General features: G+C 42.7%; 1 protein-coding gene across 12 annotated transcripts in view; it reads right to left on the bottom strand.

Moving 5' to 3' along the window:
- LOC144604398 (poly(rC)-binding protein 3) overlaps positions 1-27,834 on the bottom strand; it is a 148,151-nt gene that overhangs the window by 51,507 nt on the left and 68,810 nt on the right. For 9 of the 12 annotated variants that reach the window (XR_013548723.1, XM_078418831.1, XM_078418821.1 and 6 more), the window contains exon 2: positions 26,602-26,722. The exons of 2 other annotated variants lie outside the window; for them this stretch is intronic. Coding sequence is in view for 9 of the 10 variants with exons in the window: in XM_078418831.1 (XP_078274957.1) it covers positions 26,602-26,679 (78 nt within the window). In the remaining variant the exon portion in view is untranslated. Of the gene's footprint in view, positions 1-26,001; positions 26,071-26,601; positions 26,723-27,834 lie in introns of those variants that run through there. One more of the 12 variants, XM_078418789.1, reaches the window with a different exon arrangement.

A 27,834-nucleotide genomic window follows, 5' to 3' on the forward strand; every position in this document is an offset into this window, starting at 1 on the left:
GCGAGGAGGATGCTATGAGGCTGCAAAGTGACTTGGATAGGTTGGGTGAGTGGACAGATGCATGGCAGATGCAGTATAATGTGGATAAATGTGAGGTTATCCACTTTGATGGCAAGAACAAGGCGGCAGATTATTATATGAATGGTGTCAGATTAGGAAAAGGGGAGGTGCAACGAGACCTTGGTGTCATTGTACATCAGTCACTGAAAGCAAGCATGCAGGTACAGCAGGCGGTGAAGAAATGGCCAATTGGCCTGCATAGCGAGAGGATTTGAGTATAGGAGCAAGGAGATCCTACTGCAGTTGTACAGGGCCCTGGTGAGACCACACCTGGAGTATTGTGTGCAGTTTTAGTCTCCTAATTTGAGGAAGGACATTCTTACTATTGAGGGAGTGCAGCGTAGGTTCACCAGGTTAATTCCTGGGATGGCGGGACTGACATATGATGAAAGAATGAATCGACTGGGATTGGAAGGCGAGATGCAGACAAAATGTTCCAGATATTGGGGGAGTCCAGAACCAGGGGTTACAGTTTAAGAATAAGGGGGAGGCCATTTAGGACCGAGATGAGGAAAAACCTTTTCACCCAGAGAGTTGTGAATTTGTGGAAGTCTCTTCCACAGAAGGCAATTCACTGGATGTTTTCAAGAGAGAGTTAGATTTAGCTCTTGGGGCTAATGGAACCAAGGGATATGGAAAAAAAGCAGGAACGGTACTGATTTTGGATGATCAGCCATGATCATATTGAATGGTGGTGCTGGTTCAAAGGGCCGAATGGCCAACTCATGTACCTATTTTCTATGTTTCCATATATCAAGTTTTCTCAATCTCCTTCCTGTACTCCATCTCGTCATTATTTGATATCCAACCCACTGCGGTCGTGTTGTCCGCGAATTTGTAAATTGAGTTGGGTTTGTATTTAGCTACAGTTGTGGGCGTATAAGGAGTTAAGAAGAGGGCTAAGAACAGAGCACCAGTGTTGAGGATTATCACAGAGGATGATTTGTCACCAATCCAAAAATTGTGGTCTATTGGTTAGGAAGTCGAAGATCTAGTTACAGAGGTGATTGTTCACTCAATGTTGCACGAGTTTGGAGATGAGCTTGGATGGGATAATGGTATTGAAAGCAGAGCTATAGTCTATGAATAGAAGTCTGACATAGGTGCCTCTCTTATCCAGGTGTTCCAGGGAGGAGTGCATGGCCAGAAAGATGGCATCAGCCATGGACATGTTGTGGGGGTAGGTGAACTGCAGTGGATTAAGGTTGTTTGGTAGACTGGATTTAATGCGTTCTACAACCAACTTCTCAAAGTATTTCATGATGATGGATGTCAAGTCTACTAGACAATAATCTTTAAGGCATGATATCTTGCTTTTCTTGGGCATTGGGATGATAATGCTCTTCTTGAAGCAGGTAGGTATCTCAGAACGGAGTAGGAAGAAATTAAAGATGTCCGTAAACAATCCTGCTAGTTGATCCATGCAGTTCCTAAGGACGCTACCAGGGTCTCCGTCCAGGCCAGTTGCTTTCAGTTTTTATTTATCTTGTTAGTTAAGTGTGAGTGTTGATATTGAAGAGCATCTATTTATATTAGTCCAGAGCTAGATCCACAACAATTCTGATAGTTTGTGAAAGGGGGATTTCCAGTTTTGTGCTGGGAGCCAATGCGAACTGAAGTAATGGTCACAGCAGTAAAGAGAACACTGCTCAACTGCATTTGATTCCCTGTACTAGGAGTCAAAGTTTATTATCAAACCCAAAGCACCATTTAGTATAAAGTACTCTATTATTTCATATAGCACTACATGCAGAGGAATGATCACAATTGAATAAATTAAATTGCTGTGCTGGGGTATTATTGAACACACCCCAGAGTGAATGAAGACAATTGATGCCGACAGGAGTTACTTACCATTGTGGAATAGATAGAAAGGTTTGGAGATTACCAATTGTACGATTGAACACCATCAGTTAACCTGAACTGCCAGTGTTCTCGCAGTATTTTCTCCAGGATTTAGCTTATTAAAGTATTGTAGATTAACTGAGTTACTGAAAATACTTCTCATTAACTATTCATCTATTTGGCTGTGGAAAGTAACAAGCTGCTGCAAGTTTTAAGTGCCTTCAGCATGCAGACATCAAGTTACCTCAGCTGTAAACCAGGAAACTGCCTGCCTATGTTGTCAGTCAGGCTTAGATAGATAGATCTAAGGAACTGAGGAACTTGCTGCATGAACTGAGACACATGCTCCATCAGAAGGACATGGCGAAAGCAAAAATACAGGCAGTTAAGCTTCAAGAGGCAGTATAGAAATGGAAGGAGGTTGTCAGGATAATCAGTGCCATTTCTAAAATTTGACACACAATTGCCAAATGCTGTAGGAAAAAAAAGATTGCTAATCATAGCAAACCTAGCAAGGCAAGAAAAGCAAGCCACATCATCCAAGGATATGCGACACCGAATGTCCTTGATTGGTGCAGTTTTCCTCCAGACCTGCTGTGACTTGAGGGATGAACTGAACTTCTGAAGGTTACTCCATTAGGACCAGAAATCATCTTTTAAGTACATTAATCTCCACCTGCGAAACCCCAATGTGGAATCTCTGCCACTTGTTCTTCAGCTCCCATTCATTGTTTACAGTGGTAGAATTCACCACAGTGTGACACAGGCCAGACAACCTTTGTGGAAGGTTATTCAATGCCCAATTTGCTTCCAGATTTTACTTTAATGTCTCTTTACCAAAGAATTTTCATGATATAAACTTTTTAATTTAATGCTTAAAACATTTGCTTAAAAAGAGGCAATTTAACTGACTGCATCACATTTTAGCATTTAAGAGGAATTGAATTTAGGTTTGGGTTTAAATCTGGCCACAAAACAAAAAACGTCAGAAAACCGGTTCGATTTGGCTAAATAATGCATACAATTTGACCAGGCGAGGGTGCTTGTGTACAATTCCCAGATGAAAGGAAATGTGGCCTGCAACACACAGATTTGAAGCAAGGGCCTGCAACACACAGATTTGAAGCAAGTGTTAACTCCATGTCTCTACACAAATGCTTCCTGACCTGCAGAGTGCATCTAGCATTTTGTTTCCATTTCAGAATTCCAGTATCTGCAGTTATTTTGTTTTTTGTGATTCCACCACCTGGAATATTTCGTTTATGCAACTTATTAGTAATTGTTCACAAAGAGCAATTATTTACAAAGAGGATTATTTCAACAAAATTGGAACTTTCCTGGGCTTTGGAAACTGATGATAGAATGCGTCGGGAGCACAATAGGCTTAAGGTTATGATGGTTCACAGTTGGTTGCAAGAGGAAATACCAGCTGGCTGTTCATGACTTCCATAACTTGAACTTCGATGTGATAGTCAGAAATATAGCTGACGAACAGCATGCTGGAGCATCCAACCTCCAGCTCCTTCACTCTAGGGAAAACAAGCACAATCTATCCAACCTTCTTCCCCCTGTAGCATGATGATCAGGAGTGCACATAATACTCCAAGTGCTGCCTGGCCAGTATTTTGTCATGTTGCAACGTAACATCCCACACTTTATATTCTATGCCCTATCCTAAGAAGGCAAGCATGCCACATGCCTTCTTCACAAATCTATTTACTTGTGTTGCCAGTTATAGTGAAATGTGCACTTGAGCCCCAAGATACCCCTATTCAACAACATTTCCTAGCATCTGATCATTTTCTATATAGAATTATCCTTATTTTACTTCCCAAAACATTTTGTCTCACACTCATCAGTATTAGATTCCATTTGCCAACACTCTGCCCATCTCTCCATTTGATCTATCTCCTGCTGTCATCTGTAAACTTACTAATCATATCTATATTCACAGCCAAGTACCTCCTACATTCACATCACTGTGCTGATTTCCTGGTGTAGCCGCTGCTAGTTGATGGCTGCATTACCATGGACGAGTATTTCTCAATAGCCCTTCATACAATGAAGAGAGGCATCTTTGAATTTGATCATCACAATTCATTCCAATGGTCTGTCTTTTCTTCCCAACTCCCTTCTCCAAATTTGGACAGTCCCTTTAATATGGAGCAGATGACATCAAGTGGGTTCCTGTCGCATTCACTGATATGCTATTGACACCAAATCTAGGAGCAAAATTATCATCAGAGTGCAATGGTGAGTATGCCAATAAGAATTATTTTTTCACACAGAGGGTGGTTATATGGAACAAGCTACCAAAGGAAATAGTTAAGCTAGGTACAGTAACAAGATTTAAAAGACATTTGGATAGGTATATGGATAGGAAAGATTCGGAGGGATATGGACCAAACACAGGAAAATTAGACTAGCTTCAACGGGGCATTTGTTCAGCATGGGGGAATTAGGCCAAGAGGCCTGTTTCGCACTGTATGACTCTAAGATGCTAAGAATCTGTCAGCAAGACTAGGACTTCTATGAATAGATCCATACACCTAAACCTGGAGCCATTTATGCAGGGCCAAATTGTATAACTACTGCAAATGAGAATAGGGATTGTGATACACCCCAATTGTCAATTCCAGTACTGGCAGAATGACAATCTCTTGATAATTGTAAATCTGCTTGAATAAACATCGCGTTAATGTTAGTTCTACTCATGAATGGCTGTGAGCCTCGCATGAACTACCATCTGACTAGTACCTCTTGATTTCTCTGATGTTCTCACTCCTCAGAAGTTCTCTGACGACTCTGCCATCGCCGGCCTCATCACAGGTGACGATGACAGGGCATACAGAGAAATAGTGTAGGAGTTTGTGGACTGGTGCCAGCGGAACTGCCTCCGGATCAACGCGGGGAAAACCAGGGAGATGGTGGTGGATTTCTGCAGGTGCAGCCAAGTCCCCCTGACACCGGTGAACATCCAGGGAATGGACATCGGGAGGGTGGACTCTTATAAGTACCTGGGTGTTTACCTCAACAATAAACTTGACTGGACCGAAAACATCAATGCGTTATACAAAAAGGGCCAGAGCAGACTTTATTTGCTGAGGAGACTCAGGTCCTTTGGAGTGCAGGGGGCACTTGACAAGCCGTTTTTGAAGACCAGCTCTGTCATGGGTTGCCCCCTCGACTCAGTACAGGCGGTGGGGGAGAGGAGGATGATGGCAAAGTTAACATCACTGCTGGAGAACGACTCCCACCCCATGCAGGACACTGTCACTAAACTGAGCAGCTCCTTCAGTGACTGACTCCCTCACCCCAAGTGTGTGAAGGAGAGATATAGGAGGTCCTTCCTTCCCGCTGCTGTGAGACTGCACAACCAGCACTGTTCCCAGCAGACGAGTCAACAGTAACAGTTAAGGAATACACAGTAAATTGATGACAATTTATCCTTGTCTTTACTTTTATTTATAATGAATGATCTCTTGTTATCCACTTTGCTGCTGTTAGACTGTAAATTTCCCCAGTGTGGGACAAATAAAGGAATATATATTATATATATTTGCCCAATTTAAAGCCATTAAAAGGAAAATGCACTGTGGCTGCATTGGGTGTTGACAATCATTCTGGAATCCATACTGACTCTGAAGATACCATAGAAAGTTTTAGCAAAGAGGGCAGGGCGTACGATTTCCAAAAACTTCACTGGAAGCCATATTGCAGGCAATGAACAGGAAAGCATGGATGGGTGCAAAAGCCCCACACACAGAAACTCAGCCAAGGTAGTGGGTGCAGATACTGTAAACTGGTGGTTTATATCATTACTCTTGGAGGTGATGCTACTAGATGTTCAAATGATATTAGACATAATTACTCTGTGTCTGTTGGGGTTCAATGGATAATAATCTTGTCTTCGATTCGAAAGATCATGGTTCAAATTCCAACCAATATAGAAGTATATAAAAAACTTGAAACTCCAATGTAGTACTGCAAAAGTGCAACAAAATGTGCAGTCTTCCAAATAAAGGGTTAATTCAAGGCCCAATTATTCTCAATTAAAAATATCATGGTACAGGTAGTTTTGCCATAACACAATAGTTGCACTTCTCAAAAAGCTTGTGTTATAGAAAATTGTATTATAAAAACTATTGGGAAAAAGGAGTTAGGGATGAATGAGTTTCAAACTCCCAATAGCAAAGTTATTTTTCCCCCTACAAGATTTTGAAAACTAAAAGCCATTTAAATAACTATAAGTTTACTTTAGTAAAAAATAAACTATAAAAATAAACTATAAGTTTATTTTTGCAAGCTAAAAATACTAAAGGCTGTGTATTGCATTGTTTAATAGAATAATATTGCATAAATGCCAATAGTGCAATTGCTTTTCAATTTCAGTAGGTGGTGAAAGTAGCATCTGTGTTCTAAAGAGACAGTGGCATCTCAGTGGGTCTTAAGAGACAGTGGATTATTTGGACATACTCGTCGGCGGGGCTGTGGCTGGGTTCAAGGTCTTGAAACAGAGGAGGACACGTGGGAAGCGTTCTAGAGCACTCACCCGACTCCGGCAACGAGGATTACGCACACCGCTCCCGAGTATATTCCTCGCAAATCTACGTTCTCTCAACAACAAAGTGGATGAACTGCAACTCCTGTGCCACACCAACAAGGACTTCCCTCGAGCCGCAGCCCTGTGCTTCACCGAGACCTGGCTGTGTGAGTCGACCCCGGACAGCACGCTGCAACTGACTGGCTTTCAACTACACAGAGGCAGAGGCAGCGGGAAAATGAAGAGGAGGTGGAATATGCTTCTACACTATCCAGGACTGGTGCAGTACTGTGTAACTTCTGTTCCCCCAATCTAGAATCGTTCTTTATCAACTGCAAACCCTTTTACTCTCCGAGGGAATTTACCTCTTTTATTCTCGCTGGAGTTTACATCCCCCCCCCAAGCCTGCAAACGCAACTCGCTGACCAGGTATTGAGGGTAGAGAGTGACTTCCCGTACTCCATGGTCATTGTTTTGGGGGACTTTAACAAGGCCAATTCAGTCGTGAGCTCCCAAAGTACAGACTTCATGTTACCTGCCCCACCAGAGGGGAGAGGACACTTGATCACTGCTACTCTTCAATCAAGAACGCATATCGTTCTGTTCCTCGGGCGGCTCTGGGTCTCTCTGATCATTGTTTAGTTCACTTTATTCCGACCTACAGGCAGAAACTAAAATCTGCTAAACCTGTGGTCAGAACAACGAAAAGATGGACATTGAAAAACTACAGTCTTGATTGGAATGTGTTCAGGGAAGCAACCACAATCCTCGATGAATACACTGACATTGTAACATCCTATGTCAGCTTTTGCGAGGACAGTTGCATTCCCACAAAGACCCAGATCTAGTTCAACAACAACAAGCCCTGGTTCACAGCAAAACTCAGACAGCTACGCCAGTCAAAAGATGAGGCCTACAGGAGCGGGGATACAGACCTCTACAGGCAGGCCAAGTACAAGGTGAGAAGAGGAATCAGAGCTGCCAAGGAAAGGTACTCTGAGAAGCTGAGGAGCAAGTTCTCAGCTAATGACTCGTCTTCAGTTTGGAAGGGCTTGCAAGAAATCACCAGCTACAAGAGGAAAACCCCACGCTCCTTGGACAATCGTCAGCTGACCAATGACCTGAACGAGTTTTACTGCAGGTTCGAGAAACAGAAACATAACCCTGGGACCTCCTCCCCCCCACCCCCAACCACCACTTCACACGTACTCAAAGACTGACTCCAGTTTGCAACGACTGGATCCGTCCCCACCCACTCCTCCCCAAGCAGCAATTGACACCTACTCAGAGACTGGCTGGAGTTTGCAAAGACTGGCCCTTCCCCCCCACACCCTCCACCCCCCCACAATCACCAATTTGCACATCCTCACAGAATGACTCCAGTTTAACCATAGAAATTGCAGAGGTTTAACAGTATAACAGTATAACAGAGCTTTATTTGTCATTCGGTACCGAAGTACCGAACGAAACTACATAGCAGTCATAGAAAAAAAGAACACAAGACACATAACCCCAACACAAACGTCCATCACAGTGACTCCAAACACCCCCTCACTGTGATGGAGGCAACAAAACTTCCACTCTCTTCCCCACGCCCACGGACAGACAGCTCGTCCCCGACCGACCCGCACAGTCCCCGCAAGGGGATGGAAGTCCCCGCGGCCGAATCGCACCGGGCGCTGAAACGTCTCGCGGCCGAGCCGGGCGATGAAAGGCCCCGCGACCAAGCCTTGCGCAGCTAAGTCCCGTGGCCGAGCCGCACCGGGCGATGTTAAGTCCCGCGGCCGAGCCGCACCAGCGATGAAAAGTCCCGCGGCCGAGCCGCACCGGGCGATGTTAAGTCCAGCGGCCAAGCCGCACCGGGCGATGTAAAGTCCCGCGGCCGAGCCACACCGGGCACTGTTAAGTCCAGCGGCCAAGCCGCACCGGGCGATGTAAAGTCCAGCGGCCGAGCCGCACCGGGCGATGTTAGGCCCCGCAGCCGAGCCGCACCCCACGCCGTGAGGAAGAGAAAAGTTTCCCCCACCCCCCACCCACACCACCACCCCCCCACCCACACCACCACCCCCCACACATACACAACCAAAAAAACCCATCCCAACACCGACATACAACAAAAAAAAGGAAAAAAGACGAACAGACTGCTAGCGAGCCGCAGCCGTTAGGCGCCGCCACTTCCTACACGTGTGGAGAGACTATTCAGAAAACAGAAAAGCCAGAAATCTCCAGGACCGGACAATATTTCCCCCTCTACCCTCAAGCTCTGTGCCGAACAACTGGCACCAATCTACACTGACATTTTCAACCAGTCCCTGCAAACCTGCACTGTCCCTGCCTGCTTCAAGTCTCCACTATTGTCCCTGTACCCAAAAAGACATGGATCACTGGTCTTAATGACTACAGGCCTGTCGCACTTACCTCTGTAGTCATGAAGACCTTTGAAAGACGTGCTGGCCCAGCTGAAAAACATCACAAACCCCCTGCTGCACCCCTTGCAGTTGCATAAAGGGCCAATAGATTGGTGGATGATGCAGTGTACCTAGGCCTGCACTTCATCCTCTAGCACCTAGGCAGGCCAAGTACAAGCTGAGAAGAGGACCTATGCCAGGATTCTGTTTGTGGACTTTAGCTCTGCTTTTAACACCATTGTGCCAGAGCTACTACACTACAAACTCTCCCAGCTGACTGTTCCTGAACCCCTCTGTCAATGGATCATCAACTTCCTGACGGACAGGAAGAAGCATGTGAGGCTGGGAAAGCACATCTTGGACCCGCAGACCCTCAGCATAGGAGCACCACAAGGCTGCATACTCTCCCCTCTCCTTTACTCCCTCTACACCAACGACTGCACCTTCACAGACTCCTCTGTCAACCTCCTCAAGTTTGCGGATGACACTACCCTGATTGGACAGATCCAGGATGGGGAGGAATCTGCCTACAGATAGGAAGTGACACAACTGGCGTCCTGGTGCCATCGCAACAACCTGTAGCTTAATGCTCTCAAGACAGTGGAACTAATTGTAGACTTTCGAAGACATCCCCCTCCCCTCCCCCCACTCACCATCAACAACACCATAGTCACATCTGTGGAGTCATTTAAGTTCCTTGGAACCATCATCTCCAGGGACATTAAATGGGAGGCCACCATCGACTCCACAGTCAAAAAGGCCCAACAGAGGATGTACTTCCTGCGGCAACTGAGGAAACACAATCTTCCACAGGCAATGATGGTCCAATTCTATACTGCTATCATTGCGTCCGTCCTCACCTTCTCCTCATCATGGTGTAGTTTGGCTCAGCCACCAAGCACGACATCCGGACGATGCAAAGGATCGTTCGCACAGCTGAGAAGGTTGTTGGCTGCAACCTTTGACGAACTGTACACTGCAAGGGCCAGGAAGCGAGTGGGCAAGATCATCTCTGACCCCTCTCACCCTGGCCACAAACTCTTTGAAGCACTTCCCTCTGGAAGGCAACTCCGGACTGTCAAAGCAGCCACAGCCAGACATAAAAACAGCTTTTTTCCACGAGTCATAGTTCTACTCAATAACCAAAGTCTGTAGTCTCTTTTTTGCTCTGGTTTATTTTCACCCACATGTTTAGACTGTAATGGTGCATCCTTACTGTTTTGATGTGTTATGCTTTACTCTTAATTGTTAACTATATGTTTGTGTTGTCATATGTGAGCGGAGCACCAAGGCACATTCCTTGTATATGCATACTTGGCCAATAAACTTATTCATATCATATTCATATCATATCATATTCATTCATTCATTCATATCATATCATCTGATTACTGCGGGGAAGTTACAAGACAATAGACAATAGACAATAGGTGCAGGAGTAGGCCATTCAGCCCTTCGAGCCAGCACCGCCATTCAATGCGATCATGGCTGATCACTTTTTTTTCCAGCTTTTTTTTCCAAACCAATCCATGACCATCAAGGATGCTATATAAATATGAGTCATTTATTCCTCAGGTTAAGATTAATGTAATCATGTTCAAAATTTACCTCATCACACACTACCAACAAGGTATCAACCAGGCTGGATCACTATTCCTAGATTTTAGACTGTCAAACATTAAAAAAATGCTATTAATCACAATTTTGACAACAGTGTTAATAATGGTGCTAATATTTTTCAATGATTTTGTATATTTTCAAATATTATAAATTGTGTTTTAAATGAAATTCCAGTTGGCACATTTACTTTTTAATTATAAATATTTGCACTATAGAATAGAAAAATAAAAACAGACTTCAATCCACTTCACACGTGCCAAAATTCAATCTCTTCATTTTGAAAGTATATTTACAATTGTACATTTCTTTAAACATAATCTCACAAACAAAGTTAAAAAATTGGACCCTGTTCACTTAGTTCTACCACTTTATCAGCTATTGCCAAGGCAAGGCAACACATTTGATTATGTTTATAGGATGCAATGCTGACTGATTTCTGCTTTGAAAAAATTAACTCAACCATGAAACAGATCCAAATTCAAAATACCATTTGTTAGACGTTCCAGTTTCTGTCTATCAGCATACCTTAAAAACACCATCACAAATATGGGGTAGCACACTGATGCATTGTCAAGAGTTACTGACTAACAATGCCAGTGAACCAAGTTCAATCCTAATCTCGTGCATGGAGCTTGCACACTCCTTCTATGACAGTAAGTTTCCTTCGGCTGCTCGCATTTCCTTCTAATAATACATGATTGATTGAAAGATGCAATCTGAATAAAATCTCTTGGAACTTGGACCTATCCAATGTTGAAGGCCTTTGTATAAATCTATTGTGAGAGTATTGCTGTACATTGTTTAGGAAAATAACTGCATATGCTGGTACAAATCGAAGGTATCACAAAATGCTGGAGTAACTCAGCGGGTCAGGCAGCATCTCTGGAGAGAAGGAATGGGTGACGTTCTGAAGAAGGGTCTCGACCCGAAACGTCACCCCTTCCTTCTCTCCAGAGATGCTGCCTGACCCGCTGTACATTGTTTGATCCACAGGCAATCCTAAACTCAATACATAATATGCAGCGGTCATTGGATCTAATTTGTCAGAGGATTATCAATATCAAATAACTGGACACAAAAGTACACAGGCGGTGCATCAATGATACCTGAAATACCTCAATAGTATTTAAACAAAACATTGCAAATCTCTGCTTTTCATTGGTTGTGAACAGAACTCATATTGCCTTGCTCCTGATATGTGATCACACCAGATCACGAGCGATGCTAAATGAACAGGGTCAAAGCTAGGTTGATCGTTCTATAAAAATTTAAAAGTTGGACAAGTGTCATCCAATAATAATTGGAGATATGTTCTAATCCACTGTGAAAATTGATTTACTTTTTTGGAGCTTCATGGTGTGTTTTGAATAGGTTCCAGATCTTAAATTCTAGTCATGGTTAATTTAATTTAATTTAACGCCTATTTATCTAATGGATGCCCGCAACCCTGGCCATTCCCTTTTCTCTCTTCCACCTTCTGGGGGAAGATACAGCAGCTTGTAAGCCCAGATGTCCAAATCTAAGAACAGCTTCTTCCCCACTGTTATCAGACACCTGAACCTCTTTCACACCTATTTCCCCTGAAGGTCCTGTCACATACTCTTACTCTTACTCTTAACTCTATATCATTCAGTTATCCCGTTATTGCCCTTCAGTATTTTTTGCATTATTTCCGATTGCGCTGTTTTGCATTTGTCATTGAATTTACAGTATTGTTGTTTCGATTGTTTACTCTATGAGCTTCATGCAAAGAAAGAAAGTCATTACACCTTTGTGTATATGACAATAAACTGATCTGAACTGAATCTGTAACTCCAATGCCAATGTGGTTTAAAGCTGACCAGGTGGGAATGGGAACTAACGTTGCACAGTGGTTATGGCCTTGCATTGGTTGATTTTGTTTTACTGCCAGCTGCATGTTGTTTCTCCTGACATTCTAAGGCAAATGAGAGAGAACAAAGAGTTCCCTTTGGTAATAATGAACCATGATCTACAAGATATGTAAATGGATCTAATTCAGACTGGAAGGAGCCTGTCACCGAAAGGTTAGCGACAGCTGTCAGCCTGACAGCCACTGTATGGTTTTAGCCTGCTCTGAGGTTGCAGGTGTGTTTGTAGTGAGAGTTATATTTCAGTAAAGACACTTAATGAACTGCAAACATCAGTTTGTATACTGCTTCCTACTGATGTTCAGATGGGGAAAATGCGAGGAAAAAGATTTATTGCGGCACGTTTTTCTTCCCCTTCCTCCTCTTCCCTTCACTAGAACTTAATCCCAGATCAAATGTACGTTGAAGGGTCTTGAATGTGTCGTCATTTGTGATTGTAATGTTATGGTGAATATATGTATCCTCGTTTCTTGTCTTACATTCTTTGTCTTTGTTGATGTTGCAGGTGGAGCTGTTGAGATGCAAGAAAAATTTTAGACTTGATCTGACAATAAAGTATTATCGTAATCATAATCGTACTAATGGCTGGTACTGCTCTGCATAATCTATGTTTATTCTCACACTTATGTTCTATTCTGAAGGGAATGTCAACAAAGGTATCCATATCAAGGAATATGTGCAGAAGTTTTTTAGCCATCAAAAAACCTTCCAACACTTGCTGTGCAACTTTTAAAAAAGTTATAAAAACTTACAGAATTATCGCAAATGCTGTTGGAAATCACTCAGAAAGTAATCTTGAAGATGATAATTTAAAAATAAAAACTAGAAAATGCTTAGTAAGTCAGGCAGCAACTGGGGAGGGAGAACCCCATTTTCCATTTTAGGCCATTTTCTTTCCAACCTGATGAAATGTTTCCCTTTTTTCTCTTTTCAAAGTTCCCCTGATGTCCTGAACATTTTCTATTTTTATTATAGAAATCTAATACCCATTTATTTTGATTTCTCGGAATAGTGCCACTAAGTGATCCCAACTCCTCTTTGATGTGTGCAGCTGCATGAGCTGATGAGGTGTTAGCTGAAGAAGAAAATAGCAGCAACGGTCATTAGACTGATCTCTATGTCTACTCGATACTGTTGGCAACTGTTGTCTTTTACTTCCTGTAATGAAACAACCAGAACAGCATACAATATTCCAAATGTAGCCTAACCAAAGGTTTATACTTCTTCAATATCACTTCCCAACATTTATATTCAACATCCTGACTAACGTAGGCTAGTATGCTATACGTCTTCTTTATCACCCTTCTTGTGTTGTCACTTTCAAGTCCATCACGTCTAGGCATTTGAGGTGCAAGTGTAATGGACTTGCACCTCGATACTTCTGTATATCAATGCATATACTCTCTATTGTTAGGAAATCCATAGCATTGACAATAGATAATAGACAATAGACAATAGGTGCAGGAGTAGGCCATTCAGCCCTTCGAGCCAGCACCGCCATTCAATGCGATCATGGCTGATCACTATCAATCAGTACCCCGTTCCTGCCTTCTCCCCATACCCCCTCACTCCGCTATCCTCAAGAGCTCTATCCAGCTCTCTCTTGAAAGCATCCAACGAACTGGCCTCCACTGCCTTCTGAGGCAGAGAATTCCACACCTTCACCACCCTCTGACTGAAAAAGTTCTTCCTCATCTCCGTTCTAAATGGCCTACCCCTTATTCTCAAACTGTGGCCCCTTGTTCTGGATTGATGGTGGAAGTAGGCTCAAATGTAACTTTCAAATAGGAATTGAATTGGGAGGAGAATTTTGAGGCTTTGTGAAAGCAAATGGAAGTAATTGCAAAGCTCTTCAAAGAGCAGGCACAGACATAATCAAACCTATGTTTCCATGCTGTGTGATTCTATGATTTCCTGTTTTCATTTGTTGACTTCTGCTCAAAATCCATACATGTAATTTATTCAAATGTTTTGTAACTTAAACACAATATCCTGTCTTCAATTTTCAAGACAAGGCTTGCAAATTTGTTTTTTGTGCTAGGATTAAAAGCTAGGATTAATCTATATTGCATGTATTTGTACTAAAAACACAAAATGCTGGAAATATTTTGCAGGTCAGGAGACATCTGCAAGAGAGAAACAGAGTTAAAGTTTCAGGTCAATGACTATTCATCAGAAATAGGAACAGTTAAAGAACAAATATTTTAAGTTGTAGAAGTGGGAAGGGTTGGAGAGCCAAAGGGTATGTCTATGGTGTGGTGGAAAGCAAATGAAATAGAATGACATAGGTATTAGTAGTGGTGCCAAGTAAGAGGGGGTTTTGATGGTTTGCTAATCATGGCTGATGTATCTGGAGGAGATGAGAGAGACGAGAATGCTGGAACTATGAGGTGCAAGGCATTCCAGTTACTGTGAATCTGAAATAAAAGTGGTATGCTGCGAAGAAGGAAGAAAAAATGGAGGGAGATAAGATGAACTAAAAATGGTGTTAATATTTTCAGGTTGGTAACCTTTCATTAGAACCAACCTTGCCTGATATAAACCAGCATCTGCAGTTCCTTGTTTCTACATGCCAGTTATAAGTTGAGAAGGCTGGTTATCTCGGCTGTTAAATTCACTGATACTCCAATAGTTCCTCTGTCAAACTGTTGATACCTTTTCATATATAATTATTGCCAAGTTTCGGATTCATTTGCAAATGTGTAAATCTCAAACTTGCAGGGGATGGGCACACATTCGATTGTACTTGGGGGAAGGCCCTGTTGACATGCAGAGAATTATTATTTAAGATCTGGACAACAATTACCAGTAATGTTTCTAATTCAACATCAGCAGATCTTTTATCCTGCTCTTTGTAGTTTGTCACTGATTGGCAATGATGATGGGGGAAGGGGATAGAAGTGATGCAAAAAAGATCTATTTCTTTTGCAGCTTGCTTCCCCCTGTCAACTCCTGTGCAGCTTTACTCTAAAAGGTATATTGTCTGCTCACAAGTCTCTTCTGAACAGGGCCTTGGTAAATCAGCCATTGATATCATGTTCCTCCCTTTGCTATTCACCTATTTGCTATTGTATCACCCAGATACACAAGATATGCAACAATGGAATTGGCAGTCAGAAACCTGGAGAGATTTATTTCTAAATTGTCATCCATATATATATTTTTTTATCATTCCATGAAATACAGCCTGGCTGAATTTCAGAAGCCAAACAGGTTACGTCTATATTGTTTTGAGTTTTTAAGAATAAAGAGTAATCTTATTGAAAAAGGTTCCCAAGCGGCTTCAGATTTTCAGTGGGATAACATAATATGAGGGGCTTGATCTACTCTTAGGAAATTGAGTGTGCCTTCTGACTGGGTTTCTGTTGCAGAAGTTAGATTGGCCTTCCTGATAGTGAACCTAGGGAAATCATTGGGCCCGGATGAAGTCCCTGACCACATCTTTAGGAACTGAATGGTCCAACTAGTGTCCATGAACATCTTTAACGTCTCCCTACTCCATTCTGAGGTTCCCACTGGCTCCGAGGTACCCACCGGTTTCAAGACCATTATCAGCCCAGGGCCAAAGAAAATGGCACATTTACGGCAGCACGGTGGTGCAGCAGTAGAGTTGCTGTCTTATAGCACCAGAAACACGGGTTCGATCCTGACTACGGGTGCTGTATGTACAATCTGCCTGTGACCTGTGTGGTTTTTCTCCGGGCGCTCTGGTTTCCTCCCACATCCTAAAGACGAACAGGTTTGTAGGTTAATTGGCTTGGAATAATTGTAAATTGTCCATAGTGTGTGTAGGATAGTGTTAGTGTGCGGGGATCGCTAGTCGGCACAGACTCAGTGAGCCAAAGGGCCTGTTTCTGCATTGTATCTCTAAACTAGACAAAAGATCTTAGATCTTAATGACCACTGTCCAATCGCCTTGAATTCCACTATTGTGAAGTGCTTCAAGAAGCTGGTTATGGTGCACATTAGCTCCAGCCTACCAAGCAGCCTTGATCCACTGCAGATCGCCTACCCCACAACAGGTTCACGGCTCATGTCATCGCATTGGCCCTACCCTTTTCCCTGGAACACCTATGTCAGACTCCTATTCATCGAGTATAGCACTGCTTTCAATACCATTATCCCAACCAAGTTCATCTCCAAACTCATAGAACTTGGAGCCAGCACTCCCCTCTGCAAATGGATCCTCGACTTCCTGACCAATCAGTGAGGATAGGTGATAAATCATTCTCTCTGATAATTCTCAACACTAGTGCCCCGTAAGGTTGCGTTCTCAGCCTCCTACGATACTCCAAAGTAGAATTGGTCGAAATCTTCAAGTTCTTCGGAATAAATATCCCCAGCAATTTGTTATGGACCATCAAAAGCTATAGCCCAGAAAGCACACCAATGCCTCTACTTCCTGAGAAGTCTAGGGATGTTCAGCATGTCCCAAACAACCCCCACCAATTTCGACAGATGCGCCGTTGAAAGCATTTTATCAAGATGTGTCACAGCTCGGTTTGGCAACAGCTCCATCCAAGACTGCTGGAAATTGCAGAGTTGTGGACATAGCCCAGACCATCTAGCAAACCATCTCCCTTCCATTGATCGACACAAAATGCTGGAGTAACTCAGCGGGTCAAGCAGCATCTCTGAAGAAAATGGATAGGTGACGTTTTGGGTCGCGACCCTTCTTCAGGCTGATTGTAAGGGGGGGGGGGGGGTGGGCAGTACAGGATGCAAGAAAAGACCATGATAAATCAGGGTGTCAACAGATGACCTCAGACAGGGTGTTTTCCCGATTGGCTAATTATCAGGATACATCATTGTGAATTGTGGAACTGGTTAACCAACTTTTAAAAGAGGAAGGGAGGTGAGAGTGGGGTGGGGAGAGTATGTAGAAGTTACCTGAAATTGGAGAATTCAATATTCATATCGCTGGGTTGTACGCCACCATGAGAAATATGAGATGTTGTTCCTCTGATTTGCATGTGGCCTCACTCTGGCAATGGAGGAGGCCCAGGACAGAAAGGCCAGTATGGGAATGCTTAGCAACCGGGAGATCAGCAGGCCTTGGCGGACCGAGAGTAAGTGTTCAGCGAAAAGGTCGCTGTGTCTACACTTGGTCTCGCTGATGTACAGGATCCCACATTGGGAAAACTGGATGCAGGAGATGAGGTTAGAGGAGATGCATGTGAATCTCTATGTCACCTGATAGGACTGCTGGGGTCCCTGGATGGCATCGAGGGAGGAGGACAGGTGTAGCATCTCCGGAGGTTGGAGGGGAAGGTACCTGGGGAGAGGATGGTTCAGGTGGGAAGGGATGAGTGAACCAAGGAGTTAAGGACATAGCGGTCTCTGAGGAAGGTGGAAAGAGGTAGAGATGGGAAAATGTAATTAGTACTGGGGGTGAGAAGGCTGGTGGGGTGAAAGGTGAGGACAAGAGGAACTCTACTTGTTGCGTCTAGGTATGGGGGAGAGGACGGGGCGTAAGAACAGACCGACGGGACGCAGAGGAGACATGAGTGAGGGGTCCATCTATGACAGAGCTTCCACCCTGCCTTCAAACTCACCTCGACTATCTCTGACACCTCTCTCCCCTTTCTTTAGCTTTCTGGCCCCATCACAGGAGACAGACTATCAACTGATATCTACTACCGATTCCCACAGATATCTGAACTACACTCCATTGCACCCTGCCTCTTACAAACATGCTATCCCCTACTCTTAATTCCTCCATCACCACCCCATGTGCTTCCAAGGTGAGGTTTTCCATACGAGGACATCCAAGGTGTCATCATTATTTAGTGAACATGGTTTCCTCCCTTCTGTCGTAGATGGGTCCCTCACACGTGTCTCCTCTGTGTCCTGTAGTTCAGCTCTCACTCCTCCTCCTCCAAGACGCAACAAGGACAGAGTTCCCCTTGTCCTCAACTTTCACTCAACCAGCCTCCGCACCAATTAGTGGTGGGATCCCGTTGAAGGTGACAAAAATATCGGAGGATTATGTGTTGTGTATACTTACCAGGGGGCGTTGCACGATGGCTGCCTTGCCAACGGTCTGTTTTCGTCTTTTCCTTCTTTGTTTTTAGTTTGTTGTAAAATGTATGTTTTAGTTTAACTTTAGATTTGTAATATGTGTGGGGTGGTTGGGGGAAACTTTTTTTGATCTCTTACCTCGATGGAGATGCGATTTTTCTCGTGTCGTATCTCCGTCCGCACTACGGCCTAACATCGTGGAGTTGGCGGCCTCTTGTTTGGACTTCTAGTGCTCCAAAATCGCGGAGCCTGTGGACTTTAACATCTCGGACCGGGCGATCCCTTTGCCAGGGGTCGGCCTTTGGTGCTCTAACCTGCGGGAGCTGCGGATTTTAACATCGTGAAGCTCGCTGTCCCTGGTTAGGGACCGATTTCGGGAACTTCAAGCCGCAGGAGTTTTCGACCGTCCCGATGCGGGAGCTTAGACTGCCCCAACATGGGGTTCAATCGCCGGCTGCAGATGGTTTGACTCCCCCACAAGAAGATAAGACTTTATTGCCTCTATCACAGTGGGGAATGGGGAGGAGCCACTGTGGTGGATGTTTATGTCAATTTTTATGTAATTGTATGTCCTGTTGCTTTTTTGTTATGATTGTCTGGCAAACCAAATTCCTCGTATGTTGCAAAACATATTTGGCTAATAAATTACAATGATTATGTATTTAATGACCTTGTGCAGTAGAGATAAGAAGAGGAAACAACTTTGGATAAGATAATATAAGAGATCTGGAGGAATTCAGTGGATCAGGCAGCCTTGACGAAGGGAAATTTTGACAAGTGATAGTTATAGAGTGTGGAAACTGGCCAATTGGCCCAGCCTGTCCACGCCTACCAGCATCTACACTAAGGTCATAAGGAATAGGAGTAGAATTAGGCCATTTGGCCCATCAAGTCTACTCCACCATTCAATCATGGCTGATCTATCTCTCCCTCCTAACCCCATTCTCCTGCCTTCTCCCCATAACCTCTGACACCTGTACTAATCAAGAATCTATCTACGTCTGCCTTAAAAATATCCACTGTCTTGGCCTCTACAGCCTTCTGTGGCAGAGAATTTCACATTTATTTAGTCACCAACCTCTGACTAAATAATTTTCTCCTCATCTCCTTCCTAAAAGAACATCCTTTAATTCTAAGGCTATGACCTCCAGTTCTAGACTCTCCCATGAATGAAAATATCCTCTCCACATCCACTCTATCCAAGCCTTTCACTATTCTGTATGTTTCAATGAGGTCCCCCCTCATTCTTCTAAACTCCAGTGAGTACAGGCCCAGTGCTTACAAATGCTCATCATAGGTTAAACTACTCATTCTTGTAAACCTCCTCTGGACCCTCTCCAGATCCAGCACATCCTTCCTCGGATATGGTGCCCAAAATTGCTCATGATATTCCAAATGTGGCTTTACTAGCACTTTACAGAGCCTCAACATTACATCCCTGTTTTTGTATACAAGCCCTCTTGAAATAAATGCTAGCATTGAGTTTGCTTTCATTAACACCGATTCGACTTGCAGATTAACTTTTTGGGAATTCTGCTAAACTAGTCCCACATTCTGCATTTGGGGCCTATTCCTCTAAGCCTATCCTATCCATGTGCCTACCTTTACGCTTCCTAAAGGTTGCGATATTATCCATCCCGACTAACTTCTCCAGCAGTTCATTCCGGTATAGCCACTACCCTTTGTGTTAAAAAGTCGCCCCTCAGGTTCCTTTTAAATCTTTCCCACCTAACCTTAAAATCTATGTCCTCAAGTTCTCGATTCCCTTACTCTGGGCAAAAGACTCTGTGCAGCTACCCAATCCATTCCTCTCGTGATTTTGTACACAAATCATGATGTTTCCGGTCAGGACCCTTCTTCAGATTGATACGGTAGAGAGGAGAGGTCTGGTAAAGAGGGGGTGGGGTGGGGCAAAACCTATCTAGTTATGGAGATAATAGGTGTGGAGAGGTGATTGACAGATGGGTAAAGATTGTAACAGTGTCTAGAAATGAAATGGAGATGGAAGGGTATCAGATAAGGAAGAGTGAAATATAAAGCTGGACAGCCAAATATTAGTGGAAGGGGACAGAGGAGAGGCGGGGGGAAAGAGCAGAGATAGAGGGAAACCGGAGTAGGGAGTGGTGGGAAGGAGACGAAAGGAACAGGACAGGGATTGTGGGTGAAATGGAGAGGACTGATAACAAGGGGTGAGTTGGGGGTTTACTAAAATTGGGGAATTCAATATTCATGTTATTGGTTTGCACACTAACCAAGTGATGCTGTTTATCCACTTCACAGATTATAATGATGAAAGTTAACAGATAATTGGAGAGCCGCCTGATTTATAATAACAGTATTCACAAAATCATTTTTTAATTTGAAGTATTGTGTGCAGTTCTATTATCCCCATTACAGGAAGGATATGGAGACTTTGGAGAGGGTGCAGAAGAAGCTCACCAGATGCTTGGATTGAAGGGTATTAGCCATGAGGAGAGGTTAGACAAATCTGGATTACCAGAGGCTGAATTTAGATTTAGGTTTATTATTATCACGTGTACCAAGGTACAGCGAAATGTATGCTATCCAATCAGATCAGATAATACTACATAATACTAATACAATCAAGTCAAACTCAAGTACAATAGATAGGGCAAAGGGAAAGATAGTGCAGAATAATATTCTCAGTATTGTAGTGCATCGATTCCATTATTGGAAAATTATGAAAGGCGTAGATATAGAACAATCAGAACCCATCAGTCTGAAGAAGGGTCTCGACCCGAAACGTCACCCATTCCTTCTCTCCAAGATGCTGCCTGACCTGCTGAGTTACTCCAGCATTTTGTGATACCTTTAATTTGTACCAGCATCTGCAGTTATTTTCCTACACGATATAGAACAGATGCACTACAATGCTGAGAACTATATTCTGCACTCAATATCTTCCCCATAAACTGCAACTTAAAACTAATTTGTTTTCTCTCTTTTCCAGTTCTGACAAAGGGTCTTGGTCCTGAAATGTTAACTGCTTTCCTCTTCAAAGATGCTGCCTGATCTGCTCCCTTTTTCAGCATCTTGTTTTTATTTCAGATTTGCAGTGGATAATATTGTGTTATTAAAGCCAGCAACATTCAGCTTTATGATTTGATTGAAGCCTCAGTTCTCTGTGCAATGTGGGATTTGCCAGTCTTAAAGTATCAGTGTATGAATGATCTAAATTTGCAGCACAAAGGTAGATCAGCTTTTTTGTACCATTTCCAAGCCCTGTGAGTGCATTGCTTCTAATATGTCTATATTTCCACAACCCAAATTTATTTGTCATAAGCCAGTAAAATGCTGGTGCCTGTCTTTGCAGAGTACCTTCGGTGTCAATCGAATTGATGGATGTACACAAGAATGTTAGAGGAAAAGATGAAGAGGAATATTTTATTCACTTTTTGACAATAGACAATAGACAATAGATGCAGGAGTAGGCCATTCGGCCCTTCGAGCCAGCACCACCATTCAATGTGATCATGGCTTTATGGATCTGCATAATTTGAGTACAACATTTATAATGGGTCAAAATTAAAGGCAAAATTCAAGAGCCTGACACACAGCATAACAGATGTTCCTGGGACCCTGTAAACTTAATCACTTTGCGAGGTTTTGTGATGGGGACTTGGATCTCCATGCCAAACAAGCCAGAGTATTCATGCTCCAAATTTGCCTCAATGCATCCAATGAGCAGAAATTTCACCAAAATTGTTGCCTTACGTGCAGGAAATTTCCTGCATTTCATGTTTTTCTTTGAATGTCTAATATTAATGAATATTGGTTGTTCTATAATTACAGACAATGTCTAGTATTTTAGACAATAGACAATAGACAACAGGTGCAGGAGTAGGCCATTCGGCCATTCGAGCCAGCACCACCATTCAATGTGATCATGGCTTTTCATTCACAATCAGTACCCCGTTCCTGCCCTCTCCCCATATCCCCTGACTCCGCTATCTTTAAGGGCTCTATCTAGCTCTCTCTTGAATGTATTCAGAGAATTGGCTTTGTGCCATCCGCAAGTTTACTAATGTCACTTTTAATCCCTTCATCTAAGTCATTAATGTATATTGTAAATAGCTGCGGTCCCAGCACCGAGCCTTGCGGTACCCCACTAGTCACTGCCTGCCATTCTGAAAGGGACCTGTTAATCCCTACTCTTTGTTTCCTGTCTGCCAACCAATTTTCTATCCATGTTAGTACCCTACCCCCAATACCAATAGAAAGGTCTTTAGCACTGAGGTCACCCATCAGAGCATCCTTCCTGGAGAACCCAGGAACAGCATTCAACCAAGACAGCGTACCTAGCTGAGTATAAAGACACCAACTAGCTGGAGTATTCAAGGATATCTTTAACCTCTCACTTCTGTGATCTGAGGTTCCCACCTACTTCAAAAGGGCATCTATCGTTCTGGTGCCCACGAGGAGTACGGTGACCTCCCCCAATGACTCTTGTCCTGTAGCATTTGTATTCACCTCAATGGAGAGCTTCGAGAGGTTAGTTATGGCACAAATCGGCTCCAGCCTCAAACGACCTGGATCCACTTCAATTTGATTATCACAACAGATCAACGGCAGATGCTATCTCACCGGCTCTCCATTCTGCTCTGGACCATCTGGGTATCAGGTACACAGATGTCAGACTGCTGTTCATTAACTACAGCTCAGCCTTCAATATTATCTTCCCCTTCAAACTCACAGCGAAGCTCCAAGACCTGGGCTAATATACTTACCTTTGCAACTGCATCCTTAACATTGTCATCGACAGACCTCAATTAATGCAGATTGGTAACAATATCACTTCCTCACTGACTACCAACACAGCTGCACCACAAGGCTGCATGCTTAGACCCCTGCTCTACGTCTTTACACCTTAACTGTGCAGCTAAGCACATCTCCAATGCCATCTATAAACTTGCCGATGACATCACTGTGGTTGGCCGAATTAACTTAGAAACTTAGAAACATAGAAAATAGGTGCAGGAGTACGCCATTCGCCCCTTCGAGCCAGCACCGCTATTCAATATGATCATGGCTGATTATCCAAAATCAGTACCCCATTCCTGCTTTCCCCCCATATTCCTTGATTCCGTTAGCCCTAAGAGCTAAATCTAACTCTCTCTCGAAAACATCCAGTGAATTGGCTGGCCTCCACTGCCTTCAGTGGCAGAGAATTCCAGATTCACAACTCTCTGAGTGAAAAAGTTTTTCTTCATCTCATCCTAAATGGCCTACCCCTTATTCTTAAACTGTGACCTCTGGTTCTGGATTCCCCCAACATGGGGAACATTTTTCCTGCATTTGGCCTGTCCAATCCCTTAAGAATTTTATATGTTTCCATAAGATTCCCTCTCATCCTTCTAAATGTCAGTGAATACAAGCCCAGTTGACCCTTTCTTTCATCATAAGTCAGTCCCGCCATCTCGGGTATTAACCTGGTGAACCTACGCTGCACTCCCTCAATAGCAAGAATGTCCATCCTCAAATTAGGAGACCAAAATTGCTCACAATATTCCAGGTGTGGTCTCACCAGGGCCCTGTACAACTGCAGAAGAACCTCTTTGCTCCTAAACTCAAATCCTCTCGCAAATAAAGGCCAACATGCCATTAGCTTTCTTCACTGCCTGCTGCACCTGCATGCTTACTTTCAGTGACTGATGTACAAGGACACCCAGGTCTCGTTGCACCTCGCCTTTTCCTAATCTGACACCATTCAGATAATGCTGGAGTAACTTAGCGGAACAGGCAGCATCTCTGGAGAGAAGGAATGAGTGATGTTTCAGGTCAGTCTGAAGAAGGTCTCGACCCAAAATGTTACCCTTCTCTCCAGAGATGGAAGCAGTTTGTGTCTACCTTCCATTTAAACCAGCATCTGCATTTCCTTCCTACACCATTCAGATAATTATCTGCTTTCCTGTTCTTGCCACCAAAGTGGATAACCTCACTTTTATCCACATTATACTGTATCTGCCATGCATCTGCCCACTCACCCCACCTATCCAAGTCACCCTGCAGCCTCATAGCATCCTCCTTGCAGCTCACTATGCCACCCAGCTTTGTGTCTTCTGCAAACTTGCAGATGTCACATTTAATTCCCTCATACAAATCGTTAATATATATTGTAAATAACCGGGGTCCCACAACTGAGCCTTGCAGCACCCCATTAGTCACTGCCTGCCATTCTGAAAAGGACGCGTTAATTCCTACTCTTTGCTTCCTGTCTGCCAACCAGTTCCATATCCATATCAATACCCTACCCCCAATACCATGTGCTCTAATTTTGCACACTGATCTCTTGTGTGGGACCTTGTCCAAGGCTTTTTGAAAGTCCAAATACACTATATCCACTGGCTCTCCCTTATCAATTCTACTTGTTACATCCTCAAAATATTCCAGAAGATTAGTCAAGCATGAATTATGGGTGGTGATAAGTTGGTGAAGAAAGATGGAACTCCTGGTGAAGTGATGTCGCAACAACAACCTCTTGTTCAGCATCAACAAAAACAAGGAATTAATCCTTGAATTCAGAAAGGAGAAGTCAACATATTTTCACTGGTGGGTGGATGGTGGAAAAAGTTAGTTCAAATTACTACCTTCCTATTACTGACCACGGACATCTCGGGCCCAGCACATAAATGCAAACACAAAGGTGGCACTCCAGACCTGTACTTCTTTGAAGTTTAAGAAGTTTCAGCATGTTACCGAATACTTTAGCCAACTTCTAAAGATGCATGCAGAAACAATATTGACTGATTGCATCATGGCCTGGTACAGAAATTCGAAAGCCCAGGAACACAATGGCTGCAGCAAGTGGTGGAAACGATTAATTATTCCATTCTGGACAGCCCTCTACACCATTGAAAACATTTACATGAGGTGCTGCCGTCAAGGATCCCCACCATGCCCTTCTATTTTTCTAGAATTATCAGGTTCCTGAACAAACCTTCACAACCCAAAACCTTCCTTGACAATGGAATACTACAGACTACCTCTTGTACATTGTGTTTTTTTAGTCCTTTTTTCTTTTCCCATGTGGAATTCGTATATGTTTTTGTGTGCTGTCTCATTCCGTCTGCTTGTGATACTGCTGCAAGCAAAATTTTAATTGTATCAGCACCTCATTGTACTTGTGCATGTGACCAACTTGACTTCACAGAAAAATTGCATGCTTTAATTGCCAGTATCTCATCTTAGCTTCAATGTTGTAATGCTTTTTCCACCTTGTTTACTTGGCCATTCTATCAGAAACTACATCTGTTCATTTCCATCAGTTGACATATTTTGGTGCTTTCACATTCAAATACTTGATATACAACATTGCCCAACTATTCCCCATCCTGTAGTTTTCTCAGATTTGATTGAGCATCAAATGGTGAAGGTCCAGCAGAATAAAGGCACCATTTCTGAACATTTTATAACAACCTGATTTTAAAAGAAGATGGTTATGGGTTAAAGTTCACGAAATGCCTAATATTTAACTTGCTACTTTCTACTACTGAGAGCAAATCATGTTGGCTGTCTACTTTGTAAAACATTGTGTCATGGAACACTTTGGAAGATGAGAGGGAAAGAAATGAGATGGCTTGACCAATAACAATACCTCCATCACACAGCAGCATGAAGTTAGAGACCCAGACCATCTGTGCGAAGGGCTTTCTAAAGGAGATCTTCTCCTGCGAGGATATTAAAAAATAACAGCAGAAGAAAGTGAAAAAATGAGACTGATAACATGAGGCACTAATATCCATATACAAAAATTCAATAGAGAAAGGAATAGTGCCAGGGAACTAGCAAACAGCAAAAGGTAATTGCTATCTGCAGGAGTAAGAACTGTTGCTGATTTTCTCCTTCCTAAAATAAGGCACTAATGCAATAATTGTACCATAATTCTTGGGTAAGTTGAGATTCAGAATCAAATCCAGAACCCTCACTGGACTATATTATTCAAATATTTACTAAATAATTTCCTCAACCATCGGGGGTTAATTCTTTTAATGGAAATGTATTGCAGTATGTAATGCATAAAATGAGACATTCTAAATAAATGCTACATACCATTATCAACTTCTCCACAACTATTAACTATATGGTTCTAACAGTCTTAATCCTTTTACTAAGAGGACAGGTTTAATTATTTTAAGTCAGTACTAATATCTTGCATTCTCAATTTTGTATGACTATTTATTGTTGATCACTGTACCTTTCCATGCATTAGTAGACGGATTGTAAGAGTGACGTTGAGTCCCCCTTCAGCTACTTGGGAGTCTGATTTATTCATTCTGCTGTTTCAACTCTTGAAACCACAAGGAAGTACTGAAATCCTGCAGAAAGAAGATATTTCAGCGGTCAAAATTTCATTTTACAGATTACTTCAGCTGATATGTAATAATAACTTTAAATTTATGGAGGTCATAATTTCTCAATAATGCCTGCATCTTTTAGATATGCATTTCCAGATATGGAAATATTGGGAAATATTGGGGGAAAAAAACACAATTCAGAAGTAGCCTACATAGGAACTTGCTGTCGAAAATTGATTCTTTGCTTCATGAAAGAGCATTTTTTCCCCCAATAACATACCAGTATCCCTCACTTTGGCTTCACATTTCACATGTCCTCTATATTTATCTCACACTTTGCCTTCTCATTTCTGGCCTTTGTCCAACCACCTGCCAATCACCCCCCCCCCCCCCCCCTCACCTGTATCCACCAATCAATTGCCAGACTTGGCCACACCCCCACCTCTTTTCTCCCCCCACTACAATCAGTCTCAAGAAGGGTTCTGAACTGAAACATTGCCCATTCATGTTCTCCAGAGATGCTGCCTGACCCACTGAGTTACTCCAGCACTTTGTTTTTTTTTGTAAAACAGCATCTGCAGTTCTTTGTGTCTACTTTTTCAGTATCATTTCCTTTTTTGCATTGTACGTTTTGTGATACAGAATGAACACATTTATCACATTTACATTACATAGTTATGATTTAAAGTGAGCAATAAATCAAGTTCTATTTTCTCATTACATGCAATCTTGATACATTAATGAAATGTAAAGAATGTTCTTATTGCACGTGGAAGTCATGCTATCTGAGATTCCATTCAAATGCCAAAGTTAATTCTCATTTTTAGGCACCAAATATATCTTTAAGTTTTTGCTTTGATATCTTATGTTTAACTACTTGTTAATAATTCAATGGCAAAAAAAATAGTAAGACAGAAATGATACATTAAGTTTCTATATCAAATCAGTCCAGCACTTCTTTAGCCACATCCCACAGGGAAAAAAATAGAACAATCACAGAACAAACAGAACCTCATTTCCACATCCAACCTTATTTAAATAAGGTTTTACAAAGTGACTGTTAGTGCAGAAACATTTTCATGATGGCCAAAATTATTTTCAATAAATTGATTTATTTTGCAAGTGAATAAATG

Source organism: Rhinoraja longicauda, chromosome 2, assembly GCF_053455715.1.
Source record: "Rhinoraja longicauda isolate Sanriku21f chromosome 2, sRhiLon1.1, whole genome shotgun sequence".
NCBI classification, from domain to species: domain Eukaryota; kingdom Metazoa; phylum Chordata; class Chondrichthyes; order Rajiformes; family Arhynchobatidae; genus Rhinoraja; species Rhinoraja longicauda.